Here is an 18,324-nt window from a genome sequence, read left to right as displayed (position 1 = left end):
TGTACTCGTGTACTCAAGATCGCTTATCTCAACACCAGCCCATCAGCCAGAGGTTTATAATTATGGTATAGAGCTTGGTTAGAAAACAAGAAGAAACACAACAACTTGCTATCCTGGTTGTGAGATGTGGGTAGCGGGAGCCGGAGCAGGAGGTCTTGAAGGGTTTTTGATAATTTTCAAGACTGCCCGCTTTCCGTTTGATTTCTTACAAATTATTACCTCGGGACTGAACCACAGTTCAGTCAAATATTTTTAGTAAACACCGGATTCTAAAAGCAGGCGGTCTCAGGTTTTATTTGCGGGCACTTTTTAGTAGCCCCCAAAAGCAGCGATACAATTTCTTAACCTTATGGATCGACAGAAAAAATCCTAAAGTAAAACTTGACTATTTCAACCCCGATGGCCTCTGACGAGCTCCGACGTCTCACCGACACAGTCGCACGCTTGGTGGCCGCCCCGAGCCGTGGGAGGCCGTGGGACCTCTCAAGTCTGGGACTTTGTTGCCTTTGAAGTTTGGGGCATTTGTAAGATTATGAAAATCAATACGATCATACAAATTTCCATGTCAATTGTTTCTGCAAGTATGTATTGCCAGCAGATAGGCAAAACTTCCAGCAGGCGATGGGGTTGAGGTCAAGTAAGCAGCCTCAGGCCCACCCTACCTGGCAGGGCACTTTAATTGATAGAGCAAGAAAAGGACACCCCATCGAATAACCGCCGGTCCTCAAAGAGGAGAGGTCCAACTCACTGTGGTCAAAGTCAATCCTGCAAAGACAAACTATGGCAAAAAAGAGGGTTTGATATTGGAGCAAGATGACTTCTTTTCACATGCCGGAAGTATCAACCACACTCCAGCATGAGGGTGACAACTCAGGTGGTGGGCGCGGATTTGGCAGACAGGGGCGCGCCCAGGCGCAGAATCCATTGTCTGGGACGCGCCCAAATAGCAGGGGGCGTGTGGGCGCGCCTTTGAAGCAAAAAACCATCAAAAACAGGAAAAAATCTTCACAGAAACAGCAATCAAGGCTGTGATGAAGCTCAAACACAAATGGGGATGTGAGAAAATCTGTTTCAAGTCAGTATGACCACACTTTCAAGATAAGAATCACTGAAAGTTTTTGTTCAAGAAATAGTTTAAGCGTCTCCGGACTCAGATGAGCTCATCTGTAGGGCTTTCTCCGCCTTGAAAGTCAAACGGACCAGAATTACAATTTCATAGGCTTCCTCTAGCCCAAGATTAGGCCCAAGAAGACCTCCTATGCTTCAGATTATCCAAATCTTGCGTATGGGCGCGCCACCCCCTGTTTTGAGAAATGTTTCATGCGCCCGGCGCGCCTTGTGACGCGCCAAACGTGCCGCGCCCACCACCTGAGTGACAACCCTGACCAAGACTCTGGGATCATACAGGCCCCTGGAAAGCGGCAAGGGAACCTACCAATGAACGGATCATACCGGCCCCGGCCACAAGTTTTGTAAATTTCCCGTGAGTGAGGGCAACTTGGGACAGCTTGCCATGTCACGGGAGATTGTTCATAACGTTTGCTATTGATTACATATACTTTCACCAGTGTACCACATGTAATTACTGAGATATCCGGTTGTAACACAAAGTCCGACCAGGTATGAATTATTCTCAAGCCTCGGGGCAAAAAAACCTTAATTGCACTTTTGTGCGGCGACCAGACACGCTGTGGCTTCCAGATGTACACGAGCAGATAGCCTGTGTCTTTGCACATCTTTTGAGCATGTCACATGTAAGGGAATGGGTGATGTGGTTTCACAGGATCTTGGTATCCAAAAACCTCGTTTCATCGGTAGGTTCCCTCGGCGCTCTCCAGGGGCCTGATCAGACCCAAGACATAACCTAGCGCAGGGGGGTTGAAGTTTGCAAATATATCCTAGAATTTCCTTTGGCGTCCACACGCTGTAAATTTCAAGAATTTCAACTTTGGTTTTGCTGTCTGTGTGCGCCTCAGGTGGGGCTTTCACCAAGCTTGTTTAACATTTGAAAAGTCATAAGGAAAATCTTACTGTAGGCTCAGTTATGCCATAGTGCTTTTTCAAAGTTGAACCACCTGACAGACTTCTCTGGTGTCCCAATCTGCTTTGCTTTGCTTTGCATGGTTTCACAACCTAATTCATCACACGTGGAGGTTCTATGAGGTCCTGATAGAATCTCATGATCCAGGCTTTGGTCTGTGTTTTTAATGTCAGATCAGGTCAGATCAGACTCTGGCTGGTTTGAAACTCAAATTTACAGACAACAGATCATCAAATTATCATGACAAGATTGAAACACAAAAGTTGCAGAATCTGATTAAGGTTTGGCCAACCCTCATGGTAGGACTAAAGATCTGTGATTATCTTTGATTGAAATCTGTTTCTGGAAACTCAATGGGAAAAATGAGTTTTTATGCACTCAACACTGCAATTATTTTATCTCTTGTCCATCTTCCCCCCCCAACATATCAGGACAATGCAATGGTATATCTCAATATCTAAGAATAAAAAGATAATTGAAGCCTACATATCTAAGAATAAAAAGATATTTGAAGCCAACATATCTAAAAATAAAAAGATATTTGAAGCCAGCAGTGCTGCCTCTTGTATATATGGCCTTCTTTGATGTGTAGTTATCCATTGGCAGTGACACTACGCCAGATTGCAAATTTACCACTGAGTTTAGAAAATCAAAAAGACATAGAAAATTGTACACAAGGCAGAAGGGGTCAAAGAAATATGGAAAAATAAGGGTTGCATTCCCCTGTGTGTGCCCATCATTTTGCATATTTTTAAATATTTTTACGGCAGCAGTGTATATCAGGTCAGAAACTCAGTTTATGTCCAAAACTGGCAGTCATGGAGGCATTCACCTTGTGAGACCAATAAAATTGTCAATTTTGTGTCAACATCTGGAATGTCTACCCATTCTGAAAGCTGTGTGTTTAATTTACCAGATACACATCAGAATGAGTAGTGTGTGTCCAAAAATGACAAAGGTACAGCAATCACTGTCCCCAACAGCAAAGCTAGAAAAGCTTATAAATCTGTTCTGCAAGGGTTTTAGCATCCAAATGGAAACTGTAGATCCAGTAAGTGGCTTTCATAATGTGCAACAGCCGGTCTAATTGAAAGAAAATTGTTGTATTTGTGATTGTTGAAAAGTTTCTGCCCAAGCCTGGGTAGTTTTGGACAAAATTTGAGTTTCTGACCAAATACACCGCAAAATCATTTTTCTATGTAACATCTTCAAAACTCAAGGTAAAAATATGAAAAAATATGCAAAATGATGGGAACTCACAGAGTGATTTAACCATATTTTTTCAAATTTTTCCTACCTCTCATGCATTGCTGAGAATTTTCTACATCTTGACTTTTCTAAACTCCATGGTATATTATTGATTTGGTGTAGTGTGAACACTCCAGATTCTCCATATGTAGTCTTGCCTCACAGAAAGCGTACAATACATTTTGATGGTGGGACAAATATAGAAACCATTCCCACCTCATAATGACACCTGTTCATTGTGTGTTTGAATTAGGATCCAAAACCAAATGGGTTTACAGGTATGTTGGACGGGGTGGGCTGGAAGTAGGGTTGCCACCCAACCCCAACCCCACCCGGACACCTCTGCCCAACACTATCAGCAGGTTAGACAGTATGTGCACCAAGAAACTGACACCTAACATGTCAACCATGAGAAGTTACTCTGCGATTAACTTCCAACTGGTTACAACAACGGACCTACAAATATTAGTACAACTTTGTAAACACACAATTAAAACTATTATTGCTACTACATCTCACACTCGAGTTTCAAGAGTGACAATGATTGAAACTGAACATAAAATGAATGACAAATTGGACCAAGTAACATTTGAACCCTGACTAACCATAAGCTTTATTCTAACCCTGACCAACCAGGAACAACTATACGGTAACCAGCCCAGTCGATTATAAACTGAGCCATACACAATTGCGACAGTAACTGAAACTACATTAAACCAAACCAGCAAAAGGACCCTAGAATTTAATTACTATTCTAGGGACAACCTTTTGCCACGATAAGATAGGTACAACGGAATAGAGTATATAACTAACAGTTACTTGTCCATTAACAAGAAAAGAGCCCCATCTTATAAACACAATACCTTTTTTCTAAAAACTTTACAGCTTTTTTATCAATTACTTTGATAGAAACCTTTTTACTTTTAGAAAGAATTCGCTTAAAACTATCTCGCTTTATCTTCTTTATTAGCCTACGTTTACCAAAACTAGCTCTTAGAAAATTTACTGTTAGATAGTGTTTGTCACCACCAACCAACTACCCCGCATCTTAGCACGAGCTAACGGTTGCTTACCTATCGAGATCTTATCACCTAAGACTCTTTGGAAGACATCTACTTGATCAGGATCATTAGATAGTAAACCTCGGATTCACAAAACTCTAAGAAGAGTTGTCCAAGAAGTAAGTTGTCAACTTACTTGTATTCCTTTGTTGATAGATTACGTAAGTAACTAATCAACCTTATTTCTTCTGCTAAACTTAAAAGTTTCCAACGGCTCGAATTTATAGTGAAACAGCTTTCACCACAAAGCCCTGTAAGTAAACAAAGTCTACCTATTGCGTCAAATTCATTCAGTTTAGACCTTAGAAGTCACCAATTCTAAGTGCCAAGCTGACATAACATGATGATAGTGACAAAGCCCTGGCGCCTTGGCTGCACATTTTGGCAGGTCTCCTGACCCTTTCTCTACTGCACAAGGATCAACAAAGTTGGCAGAATGGCTTCACTTTATTCGATTCAAATCTGTTTGTGGCTTTATATTTCAAATCTTCATTTAGCTTTATATTAATTGTTTGATCAATTCAACATTCCCTGCACCTCAACCACCCAATTATCAACTCAGGTCCTCCATTCATCTACAGCTTCTGCTGTTTCTAATTCTATGTCAAGCACTCACACCAGCAGTATTGCTACGTCTGACACAATCTCCAAAGTCAGTGTGTAAACCACCCATACTAGACAATCTTTGGGGGTTTTGGCAGTATTTTAACCAAGGCGACTTGGGTTGACAAATGTTATTATTGGGTATTGTTTCAAAACCATTGAGTCTGTGGGTACTTGGTTAACTTGGACAGATTGGGCTTGGATGGAAACAATTAACTAATGCTAAGATTGTGATGAGGTATAGGAGACTGTTATAATGATCTTACCACATTCTGATGTGTAACAGGGTAGGTTTTTTATTCTTAGTGTGTTATGTGGTTTCTCTTTTAAACCTCCCTCTCCCTTCCTTCTGAATTTTTAAAAATTGATAATTTTTTGGTTTCTTTTGTTGCAAATTTGGTGTTGGTTCATCAGTCATTTATGTTATAGAAACATATCTTTGATTCATCTTAAATATCTCCATGACAAACATAAGAACAACAAAGAATCACAACAGAGAATATTTAAATGCTTCATAAAAACAATCTGCAGATAAATAATCAAAGGAACAGACCAATTTATGCCAAAATTGTCAAATTGAATGATTTTGAGAGAGAAAATCAAATGACACAAATTGGAAGGAATTGGGTTTGTAAGAGATATTTTTGATATTTTTGTAAATGAATCCACTCAAGAAAAGATGAATGATTTGAATATCATGTCTTTTTCTGTGGATGCTTTGGCCTTGTTGGCCAACTTTGTCTGGTTATTTTTCTCTATCCACTGGTGTAAAGCCAATGGGATGGCAGCCACCCTGTCTTCAGGGGTATATGGGATTGTGTGTACCTAGCAATCTGTGAAGAGGGGCTGAAATTAGTGAAGCAATTTCTAGGATGTAGTACAAGGTTTGTTCATGAACCAGGATTGACTCAAGATTCCTTAACAGGTGTAGACCTACAGTATATTCAGCTGGGGACATGATCTTGCCTCTGGAATCATAGAAGTTGTGTTGTATGCAAATTAGATATATAATTTCTTGATTCCAAGATGTAATAATTCAATTCTATAAGTCAATTATCAAATGAGGTGGCATGAAATATCTGATGGATTACCCATGGATAGGCACTTACTGTTGGGCCAGTGAGTATAACACCCCTCATGCCATAGAATGGGTGTTGATTGGATAACATGGCCATTTCTATGGTTGGCAAAACACTTTCGTCCACTCTTGAGTCTTGAGTCCTCCAAATTACTGCCTTGACTAGGTAAACCTTCTTGTCATATTCCCATGGAATTTGAGGACATATTCCCATGGAATTTGAGGACATATTCCCATGGAATTTGAGGAATAGGAGCCTTGAGCAATATAAAAGACCTTTCTTTTTCACTGCGCTTGCTAGCCAAATTTGCACTTCTGGGCAATGTCAAAGGTAGCATCACTGGGTTTGAAACATGAATACATAGAGACATTGTTTGGTGGAATGAGTTGACAATGAGGAAATTTCTGGCAATTGCTTTGGAAGACATCCTTGTGGTACCCCAGTCAAAATTTAGAAGGTTTAATTAATGAACAACTTTGGCCTAATCTGAAAAAGTTGGAGCTCACAAGTTCCAAGATTTATAGTATCAGAGCCATTGAGGGATAAGACTAATGTGAGAGAGTTGGGATTTGGTTAATTCTCAATGTGGATTTGGTTGATGACAATAGTTTTTAGGAGTATGACATGTATTAACTATAGGGATATCTGCATGTTGTTCATGGTGAGGATTAGAGTTTGCATGGTGGCTGGGCTTGAAATTATGAGCTATGTAAGAGGGCATTCTTGTTATCTATATTGATTTATCCCAGGTCAAAAAGTCTTATTTTGTTGGTGAGCTGAGGTATCTACTTATGATGATCCAAACATTGCCATGCACTCAAGGCTGTGGACATTGCCATATTATGTTCTCAGGTGCCTTGCAAGCCATTTTGTTAGTTGATCCACAAAACTTATGGCAGAGTTGAGGCTGTCAAACTCAATGATCCTTGCCAATTTCCATCCATCCACCCATTTATCCATCCATTGGCAATTCAATGATCGAATGGTGTACTGCAGAGCTTGGACCTCTACTCTAGCCCTATCAATAATACTAGAGAGGATCAGTCATTTGCCATCAGATTAACAAATGCACCAAGAAGCTGGACTGAGACAATTACATGCAGTGAATCAGAATCTTGAAGGGCAAGATATGATTCATACAGAGAATGTGATACACAGTGGACCTTGATGATTGAGGATTTTACCGGTGCCCATACTAGGTAAGCACATTTCTGATAGCAGGATTTGTAGAGAAAGAAGAGTTTGGCTTAGTCTCTTTGGTATCTTGGTAAGTCAACAATCACATGGCTCTCAAGTCCATGAAAGCCCATGAACTGTGGGGCTTGGGCCTTTGGCAAGGGACTTTGTGGAGTTTGATGAACTGCAGAATCAGTAAATGACTGGTGGTATGTACATTGCCAAACCCTGCCAAACCCCATGATAGCCTTTGCTTGTAAGACTGTAAGCCCATGGAATTGAATCTTACCTTCTCTGTGCAGTGAGGACCCCAGAGCCTATTGAGGCACACAATATAAAAATCTGTCCTACATACAATTCAGTAGGTATAAACTGTTGCGGTATTTACTATACCGCGTTTGACTTATGGTAGTTAGCTAGATAGTTGTGTAGTGTGTTAGTGTCAAGGACTTCCGGTTAATAAATCACCAAAGAAGATCAAGACAAATTAGGCAAGATGATGATTAATATATGAACATATTGAGTTGCGGTCAGAGTTAGTTGGTGGTTTCTTTCTTATTTGGGAATAGGTCAAATGTGACCTGTGCTATGATTTTTCTCTTTTTAATTTAGCTGTGTGTAGTGTGTTCTTTGAATCTCTTATAACTAGAACTCATGTGCGCGTTTCTTTCTTCCCTCATTGGAAAGAATTTTATTTTTACTTACATCTAACTTTTTCTCGCCGTTCTTCATCTTTTGCCGTATCCTGTTGCTTTACGCACAGGTTTGTCTTTTCTGTTTATTTTCTTTTTCTATCTTTTACTAACATCTATGTGTGTGTCAGGTGTGTTACGTGTTTTCGCAGCTCTTTGAAGCTCCTTTGGCTTGTTGCCGTTTTGCTCACGATACACCTGATTACCCCAGGTTAGTAATAATGATAATGATCGGAAAGAATTTTATTTTTACTTACATCTAACTTTTTCTCACCGTTCTTCATCTTTTGCCGTATCCTGTTGCTTTACGCACAGGTGTGTTACATGTTTTTGCAGCTCTTTGAAGCTCCTTTGGCTTGTTGCCGTTTTGCTCACGCTACGCCTGATTACCCCAGGTGTCCTTTATTAATTCCAAACTGCAACCGCCTCAAAGCTTCAATTTGGCTGCTTACTTCACATAAACCCATACCTTTACCATTCCAATGTATGCACCGTCTGCCTGCCAGTGCATCAGGTAATCTCAAATTTGGACATTATGAACCCAGAATTGATGCCTATGAGATAGAGAATTGGAATCACATAATGATTGATTGATGACTTGGCATATTAAAAATTCAAAGAGCTAAAAACAGTCCCGGGGTTGGCTTTTATCACTGTTTTCATCCAAGTCATATTTCAATCTTTGCACTTGTGGTCAATAGATTTGATTGATCTTAGGATGAAATTGATTTCAATCTTTTTTATACACTTTTGATCCTTTGAAGGAGATCACATCTCATCCATGTGAATCAATCAAGGATTTGAACGCTCTCAATCATTTCCGATTGATCTGTTTGGCTCATGATTTGCTACAAAGTATTTACCATTGATTTTATAATTACAAATTCTTTGTTACATTGTGATCAGAAGGATGAAATCAATCATCTTTGAATTTGAGTTCTTGCATTCCTGATGGTTTGACAACCTGAAAGACTAGACAAAGAATTAAGAAAGGGAAATTCAAAATGATGTGTGAGACAAGCAGTTTCTGGAAGATATATACATACCATATTTAAAATTAAACGAAAAAATTCAGGGAGTATTATTGTCAATAGGTATTAGGTTTGGTGAATGTATTGAGAAGATACCTAGGGGATCCGTTCCACACACAAGGGATGGGTTGTCTTATATAGACGTCTATCTCTGCAAAGTACCAATAAGGAAATATAAAGAAAGATGCAAGATGACGATGTTAGAGACATCATGATAAAATAGAGGATGACCGGATCTGATTGCCCTTGGATCCGGTCAACAAATTTGAAGGACAAATCCGGAGGATTCATCAAAAGAGAAAATTAGAGTACATTCACAGTGTCATTTTACTAGTCACTGGCAGGCCAGTGAGTTCCATTCACCTCAATCCAATCTCAATGCAATGTCAGGTCAATATCAGTTTGACCTCCAATTCTGTTTGCGTGTGCAATATGCATGGGCTGCATAATCATTCAAACCTTCCAGACATTCTGACACCTTCATGTGTGGACATGAATCCAAACTTTATTTTGGGTCATTCTGGAAGGTTGTTTGTCTGCTACTCTAGGCCAAACATTGAGATTGGATTGATATTGACCTGACATTGATTTGAGATTGGATTGAGATTGGAGTGAGTAGTAAAATGACACTGTGTGATGTGGTGAGCAGGATTTCTACTTGAGCAAAAAAATTAAAAATTAGAAATGTGAAGTTTCCAAACTCACAAAACTTGGTATAAAATATATTAAAGCAGGCGCAATGTTTGGACAAATCCCAAGGATAAACACCAAGGGAGATAAAATTTCTTAAAATAAAACATAAGATCACACCCTACGGGGTGGCTAGCGGCCCTCAAAAACCACACTAACACAACAACAACAAACAACCCTCAACCAATACAAATACAAAGAAACACAACCAACTAAAATATAACTCTGAAAAAGATAATAAAACCAGATTTCTTCTCTTCTCCCATCTTCTTCTTTTTTTAAAAAAAATGAACTAAATAAACCCGCTATAACCTAAATAAAAACTAAACAACTGAAAAATGAGAACTAAAGAAACTTAAGATGAATAAAAAAGCAACCTAAGAATAGGGAACAGAAGGGTGGGTGGGTGTCAAAAATGATACTAGAGAAAGAGATAACTAGAGATTCGAAAGAAATTGATAGTGAACAATATGGGATTAAAATTCAAATGGGATTTGGAAAGGGTGGTAAACAGCATGAAATCATAGCTGCAGATCTGCAGGATATGAATCAAGGTTCAACCCAACAGTAAAGTTTACACATACATGCTTGAAGGCCCAAATCACATTCACAATCCCATCCATTAATATTGAGATACCAACAACTATCCAGAAAATTGTGTTTTTGGTCAAAGTCAAATTTATGATTGAACTTGTTAGTCATCAAGGGTCTCATAGTTGATTTATAATCAACATTTTATTATATTTTCAATCATATATTCATTACATCATTTGATAAGAACATTTACAAGGAGAGAAAAACTTTGGAAAGTTTATAAAAATAGTATAAGGGTGAAAATAATATTAAAAGAATTAGCAATGAAAGAATTGATGGAGAAGAACATTTATCTTGAGTCTTTAAGAAGGGAAACTGTTATTAAAAGACTGAAATAAGAAGGATAACATTAGCAGAGTTGAAGGAAAATTAAAAACTATGGGTATTAAGAGTTGGAAAATGGTTTTTAGGTTATTATTATGAAATTTATTGGTTCAGGAAGCTCCTATTATGAAAGAGAAGCATAAAATTAGTTATAAACAACTCTAATCATGGAGATTGATGAGGGCGGTGAGAAGTTATTCAAGAAAGGGGGTATTTTGACAAGGGGTACTATGATATTAATTCCTGCATAGTGATGCCATTCAAGGATTGATGGGGCCAAGAGTTTTCCAAATTGATTTTATAGTTATCTTGATGATTGGAATGATGTGGGGTGATCTTTTGATAGAAAGAAAATCATTATTGGACGTGAAAATGGTCAAATTCCATCAAAGATGGAGGTTTTCAGTTAATTACATATGTCAAAACTTGTCAGAATTGGATGGGTGATAGTTCATTCAACACAAAATTATCCATTTCATAATGTAAAATCTTTAAATCATCAGTAACAGATGTTAGTGAAAAAGGTATAAGGAAACAAAGAACATGGGGTGAATTTCGAATTTGGCAGCTACATACACATGTAATGCATACACATGTAATGCAACATTTACATGACAAAAGTTTATTTTATCAATCTCTACAACTCAATAACTTGTTCATCACACATCAAAAATAGGTCATGGTGGGGTGATAAATGATCAGTATCACAAGGGATACAAAATGAGCAATAGTAATTCAAAATTGAACAACTTTCCAAAAAAATTGTAATTTCAAAAATGGTTTTCAGCTATGAATAATAGGGACAAAATCACCTGTAATCATCATAAGAAGATCTGTTCATCCTTTTTTTACATCAATTGATCAAATTCACAGCTTGAATCACAACAAACAATAATAATAATGACATCACATGATTACATTGAAGGATTTTTGTTGGATTTTTTGGCGGTTTTTGAGGTTTTTGGAGGCTGTTTACCATTGTTTACCATGGTTGGAGTGTTATATACTATTGTTGGTGGTTTTGTGGGCCTTTTTCCCCCTTTTTTTCGTCACCTTATACTTTTGTTAGAGTGTTTTTAATCATCATTAAATTACTTTGGCAGTACCACGTTCACTAAATAGCCCCTTTATATCAAAGGAGAAATTTATTTACATGTGATAAGACTACAAGTCTTTTTTGGAATAACAATCTAATTGATTGTTGCTTGATATTAATTAAAAATTGTGTTTGGTTGTGCTCAGATTGGAATAACACTATAGCAGTGTTGAGATTTCTTTATTCTAAAAATTCACGGGAATGATACTTGAATTAAGTATTTGTCGTGGTATTTCATACCTTGTTGTCTGATTATGTACAAATGAGGCGTCAAGAACTTCAGGTAAAAGATGTCAAATAAGGAATTACATATCTTGATCAAGATTGCATGAAAGGAAATTGTTTTAGGTACAAATGATTTGATGTTGGTAACTTGTTATTAACCAAATGGAATGAGAGGAATAAGAACGGGTTTACATATGACATGTTACTGACGGGTTGGATTTCTACCTGTCTATTTTACCACTCATCTTTGATGATGTCATAGGTCTTCACTTCTTTACCAATTCATCCCATTACATTCAAATTTTGTCTATTTATCCATCAACAGTATAATTTATGTGTACTGTTTTGTGATCCCACCCTCCCATGTTCCCTTTGGTTTTTCATTTCAAGAAGTTTCTTCGTTCTGGTAGTTTGGAGTCATGAGTATTTTTTATTAACTCTGGTGGTTTTGATTTTTTGTGGTTGTTTGGTTTGGTTCGTACATGTTCAAGGTTTTTGGAGGTTACTTTGTTGAGGAAGTTTCATTTGAAAGGTTTTTTGTCATTTTGGTCAGGTTATCTATTAGCTGTGTGGTTTTATCTTCACTTTTTTAAGGTATATTGTTTTTGATTGGTTCTCATTATTTCATTTGGCCGCTAGCCACCCCGTAGGGTGGTGGTTTCGTTATCATTGGTCAAGTAATTATTAGTCCTAGGCTTTTAGCTTAGGATTTTTCATCCAAACATTGCATCTCTGCTTAGTATGTTTCATTAAGTATTTAGTAAGTTGTTATGGATCTCATTTCAAAATGATGGTGGAATAGGGGTTGTGTTTTCATGGGTTCTTTCTATATTGGGAATAGGTCGTATGTGACCTGAGAATTTTTATCTACTCTTGGATTCTCAACACACTGTTCATGTGTTGCTGTTATTGTGTCTTTGTTATACTTAATGAGCACTAGTTTTTCATTCAGATTCTTTCCTCATTGGAAAGAATCTGTAAGTCATTTTTACTTACACTTATGATAGTCATTGTTCTAACTACAGTCATCTCTGACATAACCCATACCCAAAAAATGTTGCCCAAAAGTATGGGTTTTGCTAGAGTATAGGTTACCACAATCTCTTTCAAAAGCCATAATTATATATTTGCAGACAAAATATGGGTTATGACAAAGATTGTACAAAACAAAAAAATGACTTCTTGGGAAACCTTGAAAAATATATCAGAACAAGTCTGCTGCACTGCTTTGCAGCTTTAACACATAGCAATTGGCAGTGTCTAACAGAGGCTCAGATGGCCCTTTCATACCCCTGCACTTCTTGTGCATTGTCACTTTCCAAGTAAGATAGCATGATGTCTGAGGCTTTGTCGTGGTGGTAGAGGTATATTTCCTACTATAGATTCTTTTTCATTTGCTTCTTGTTGCAGATTTTCAAATGTCTTTAAACCTACCTCAATTTTGGCCACAATGTATTTGGACAAGTTCGGAGGAAGTATAATATAATTGAGTTTGTGATGTGTGGTGTGTGAAAGTTCAATAAGGTTGAATAGTGTTAGTGTCAAAAGAGTTTGTCTGTAAATCTTTATGTTTAGAGTTTTTCAAGCCTCCCTCAGTCATTTTTTTTTCAAATGACCCCTGACTTTTATGGGTTATGAACTCTGGTTTCCCTCAAAAACCTTATGGGTTATGGGGTACTACAAAGTTATGGGTTATGTACCCACTTTCCCTGCAATTTTTCTGCAGATGGCCAGATTTGTATGGGTTTTGATGGAGTATGGCTTACAGCACAGATGGGTTATGTCAGAGACAACTGTAGCTGTTTCTCAATAACTATTCATCTTTAGTCTATTTACCTTTTTACTTATTTGAATCATCTCTTACCTGTGATCCCTGTTGAATCACGCACAGGTTTGTTTTGTCTTCAGTCTGTTTCTCTCAGTTTCTATTTCTTTACTAACTCACATGTGTTTTCACTGCTGCCTTTCTGGCTTGCAGGTTTGTGTTCTGTTTACTAGCTTGTGAAGCATGATTTAGGCTTGTGCCGTTTGCTCACAAATAACCTGATTACCCCAGGTATGAGATGTTCCATGCAGTAATGATGATTGGAAAGAATATTCTATTTACCTTTTTACTTATTTAAATCATCTGTTTACCTGTGATCCCTGTTGCATCATGCGCAGGTTTGTGTTCTGTTTACTACCTAGTGAAGCGTGATTTATGTTGGAGTATAATTTCACTTATGTCTTTATTTACAATGCTGTTTAATGTTGTTTCTGAACTGTATTAATCATACTAACATTACAACATGAATATACTCCATTATTTAATCACGTGATTAAACCTAATGTCTTACACTGCTGTGATTTATAATCTTGTTGTTCACTCCAAAAGCTTTTCCTCTTCATTCAAGCTTTCTAGTTTTCAAACCTTATCAACATCTCATCCCATCTATCTTCAGTGTTGCTTTACAGATATCCTGACTGAGACTTTTGATTGGTTTGTTTATTGATTAGGGATTCTGAGAATCCCATAATTTAGGCTTGTGCCATTTGCTCACGAGTAACCTGATTATTCCCATTTCAACAGCAACTCCAACTCGCCTCAGGCTTCTACTCAGTTACTTCTCAGTATTGATAAACAATTTCTCTGGTGCCTTATCCTAAAGAAGTCAACAGATCCCCATGTTGGTTCTTTCAAAGAGGCAGTCTTAGGCAACTCCTATCAGTTAGTTATACTAGTAGATTATCCCTCTTCAAGCTCTGTAAAGCTCTTGTTGAGGTTTAAATTCTACAGTGATACATTGGACCAGCAAAGGTATGGGTTTATACCTACTGAATTCTATGTAGCACAGATTTTTACATTGTGTGCCTCAATAGGCTCTGGGGTCCTCACTGCACAGAGAAGGTAAGATTCAATTCCATGGGCTTACAGTCTTACAAGCAAAGGCTATCATGGGGTTTGACAGGGTTTGTGTGAAAGTCTTGGAATATGGTCTAAAGTTGGGAAAGTACAATGGGTTCAGATCTGGATCTAGGACACTCAAGGTAAAAGTCTTCTCGTCAAAGATAAGATAAAAATGAATATGTACCTAAAGTTGGGAAAGTACAATGGGTTCAGATCTGGATCTATTGAAGGACACTCGAGGTAAAAGTCTTCTCTTCAAAGATAAGATAAAAATGAATATGTACCTAAAGTTGGGAAAGTACAATGGGTTCAGATCTGGATCTAATGAAGGACACTCAAGGTAAACTATAATTGAAGAACAAAGGTTAGATAAGTTCAGTGAAGATATAGAATGAAGTCAAATGAATCAGTCAACTCACAGTCTTCTTTTCAAAGATGAGGAAAAGAAGACAGGATGAGGATGTACAAATATATATATATGTGAAATGGTTGGGGTAAATCAGCTACAAGCATATTGATCAAGAACTTGTATGTTTATGTTGATTGAATCTCAACAGTTTGGCAATGTACATTCCACCAGTCATTCACTGATTCTGCAGTTCATCAAACTTAACAAAGTCCCTTGCCAAAGGTCCAAGCCCCACAGTTCATGGGCTTTCATGGGCTTAAGAGCCATGTGATTGTCGACTTACCAGGGTACCAAAGAGACTAAACCAAACTCTTCTTTCCCTCTACAAATCCTGCTATCAGAAATGTGCTTATAACCTAGTATGGGCACTGGTAAAATCCTCAATCATCAAGGTCCACTGTGTATCTCATTCCCTGCATGAATCATATTGTGCCTTTCAAGATTCTGATTCACTGCCAGTGATTGTCTCAGTCTATCTTCTTAGCACATTTGCTAATCTGATGGCACATGACTAATCCTCTCTTGTATTATTGATAGGGCTAGAGTAGAGGTCCAAGCTCTGCAGTACACCATTCAATCATTGAATTGCCAATGGATGGATAAATGGGTGGATGGATGGAAATTGGCAAGGATCATTGAGTTTGACAGCCTCAACTCTGCCATAAGTCTTGTGGATCAACTAACAAAATGGCTTGCAAGGCACCTGAGAACATAATATGGCAATGTCCACAGCCTTGAGTGCATGGCAATGTTTGGATCATCATAAGTAGATACCTCAGCTCATCAACAAAATAAGACTTTTTGACCTGGGATAAATCAATATAGATAACAAGAATGCCCTCCTACATAGCTCATAATTCCAGGCCCAGCCACCATTCAAACTCCAATCCTCACCATAAACTGCATGCAGATATCCCTATAGTTAATACATGTCATCCTCCTCAAAACTATCGTCATCAACCAAATCCACATTGAGAATCAACCGAATCCCATCTCTCTCACATGAGTCTTCCAATCCCTCAATGGCTCTGATACTGTAAGTCTTAGAACTTGTGAGCTCCAACTTTTTCAGATCAGGCCAAAGTTGTTCATTGATTAAATCTTCTAAATTTTGATGTCGGTGAAGCGGATAGTTACCCAATGAGAGCCATGAAAGCTTTTTTGAATGTTCAAAACCTTTTGCGAATCGAACACTCGCACTACTTATGATTTCTAAATTGATCAGTTCAGGTAATTTAAATCGAAATTTCTTGGTTGGAAGTGGATCTGAAGTCAAATTGTCAGGTTCATATAAACCAGTCCTAGCAAATGTAAGTGTTGTTAAGGTCGACTTGAAAAGTTCTGCAAAACCACCCAAGACCTTTACTGAGACTCTTCCACAATTCGTCAATGATAAGGCCTTCAATGAACTTTTCCACTTGAGTTGATTCCAACTGACATCCAAACATTCGGCTTTCTCCAACTCTAATTCAACAAGGTGAGTAAGTGAAGCAAGATGAATTCCAAGTTGAGATTGACAAGCTTGTCGGTCAGTCGAAGGCATCGGATGAACTGCCTCAATCCTTGAACAGGAAAACCCTTGCAGTCCAGAAATGTTGGAGAGAAGCTCGACTAAGAAGGTTTCCGTGTAAGGTGTTTGTCGAAAATGAGGAGTTGATAGTGAAAGGTGAGTAAGCGAAGTAAGTTGAGAAATGGGCTTAATAAATAGGTCTGGAAATTGATTATTTGTTGAATCCAAGGTTTCTGGATTTGCAGTAGATATCAAAGGTTTTGGATCAAGATCAATGTCGATATCGGTAATACGAGGACAAGATTTCAGGATTTTAAGTAAGAGTTCAGATCGCAAGCGAGGATCCCCATATGGCTGATCAGGAAATGAGACTCTGCCTCGGATTTCTTTGATATGAACCGAATGGCTTTTGATGATTTCGTCCAACGTGAGCTTCGACTCATCCGGTGGAAAACTTTCAATATCGAAAGACTGAAACACAGATCAAAATTCTTTCATCGATTACTAAATCGCAAAAATAGCATGATGATAGAAGAAACAATTCACCTCAAAAACAAGCGCAGAGAACTTATGATAGAATGAACGATCAACTGAAGCAAGTGATCGCATATCATTCAACTTCAAGGGAAAGCCTTTGTGAGTGCAGGAATGTATAGTGGCGTCAGCACGGTAGATGATCACATATCAATGTGGTGTTTGACACAGAAGCACACCGGTGCAAAATCACGCATGTCAATGACTGACACACCGATGAAAAATGGTTTGTGCATGAAGCCTAAGGGCAAAGATACTGACCTTCGATTGGTTTTAAAAATTTTCGAAGACGTGGAAACTGATTTTCTTCCCAAGGGCTTTCAAACTCTTCGTTTTCATCATCTTGCTGAGTTAAAGAAAGACGATGAAGCCAGTAGAGAATCATTTTGATAACCTCGATCGGCATAGATGATAGATTGGCATGATCATATACAGATGGCATTTTTAGAAGTCTTGGGGGCGGGTCTGACTGATAAACTGCTTGTCAAACGGATACCCAAATCAAATTGGATCAGAGTTTTGATGATATGAACTTAAACTAGAAGCAAAACGTAGAGGTCAGATTGATTAGGCAAAAGAACGAAAATCGAAAAGGGAATAGAGTACCTAACCGTCTTGTTTTCAATGATGAGGGAAAGCAGATAGGTAAAGGTCAAATGGTTCTTTGATGACTGGTTGGGGTAAGAATCAAGATGGTCACGAACATAATCTGGTAACGTGATTTGATTGGTTAATCTTGATTGAACTATCACGGATCTTCACAGCATTAGATCATAGATTAATGTGATTTCTTTCAACAAACACCTTCATTACTTTTGTCTGTTAAATCTGAGATCTCTTCATTTAAATCACAACAAAGGAAATCAGATGATGATGATCGTTTAGGGAATCAAGATAGGATTCATTCAATGCATCAGTTAGCTGATGATATCTTAGATCATGCTTATGCTACTTGTTAAGAATTTTTGATTCAAAGAAATCCAATTGGTAGTAATAATCAAATGAATAGAGTCATTTGTAGGTTTGGTTTATTTTATCAATGCTGGACTATTACTGATTTGGATTCAAGGTCTTCTTTATAACTAACATTCATTTTCTCTTTTATTTCTTCGAATAGCTTTGAT

General features: G+C 37.9%; 2 protein-coding genes across 2 annotated transcripts; both read right to left on the bottom strand.

Moving 5' to 3' along the window:
* Positions 1 to 5,622: 5,622 nt before the first annotated feature.
* MELLADRAFT_101309 (uncharacterized protein) lies at positions 5,623 to 6,260 on the bottom strand (the record flags this gene model as incomplete). Its single annotated transcript, XM_007403657.1, has 2 exons — positions 5,623 to 5,778; positions 6,063 to 6,260. The coding sequence occupies 2 exons, from the start codon at positions 6,258 to 6,260 to the stop codon at positions 5,623 to 5,625; spliced, it is 354 nt and encodes a 117-aa protein (XP_007403719.1).
* Positions 6,261 to 16,078: 9,818 nt separating this feature from the next.
* On the bottom strand, positions 16,079 to 17,642 carry MELLADRAFT_87041 (uncharacterized protein; the record flags this gene model as incomplete). Its single annotated transcript, XM_007403656.1, has 3 exons — positions 16,079 to 17,137; positions 17,213 to 17,298; positions 17,462 to 17,642. The coding sequence occupies 3 exons, from the start codon at positions 17,640 to 17,642 to the stop codon at positions 16,079 to 16,081; spliced, it is 1,326 nt and encodes a 441-aa protein (XP_007403718.1).
* Positions 17,643 to 18,324: the final 682 nt, after the last annotated feature.

This window comes from Melampsora larici-populina (assembly GCF_000204055.1).
Source record: "Melampsora larici-populina 98AG31 unplaced genomic scaffold MELLAscaffold_1, whole genome shotgun sequence".
Classification (NCBI taxonomy): domain Eukaryota; kingdom Fungi; phylum Basidiomycota; class Pucciniomycetes; order Pucciniales; family Melampsoraceae; genus Melampsora; species Melampsora laricis-populina.
The sequence above is the reverse complement of the archived record's forward strand: the minus strand, read 5'-3'. Positions and strand labels throughout refer to the sequence as shown.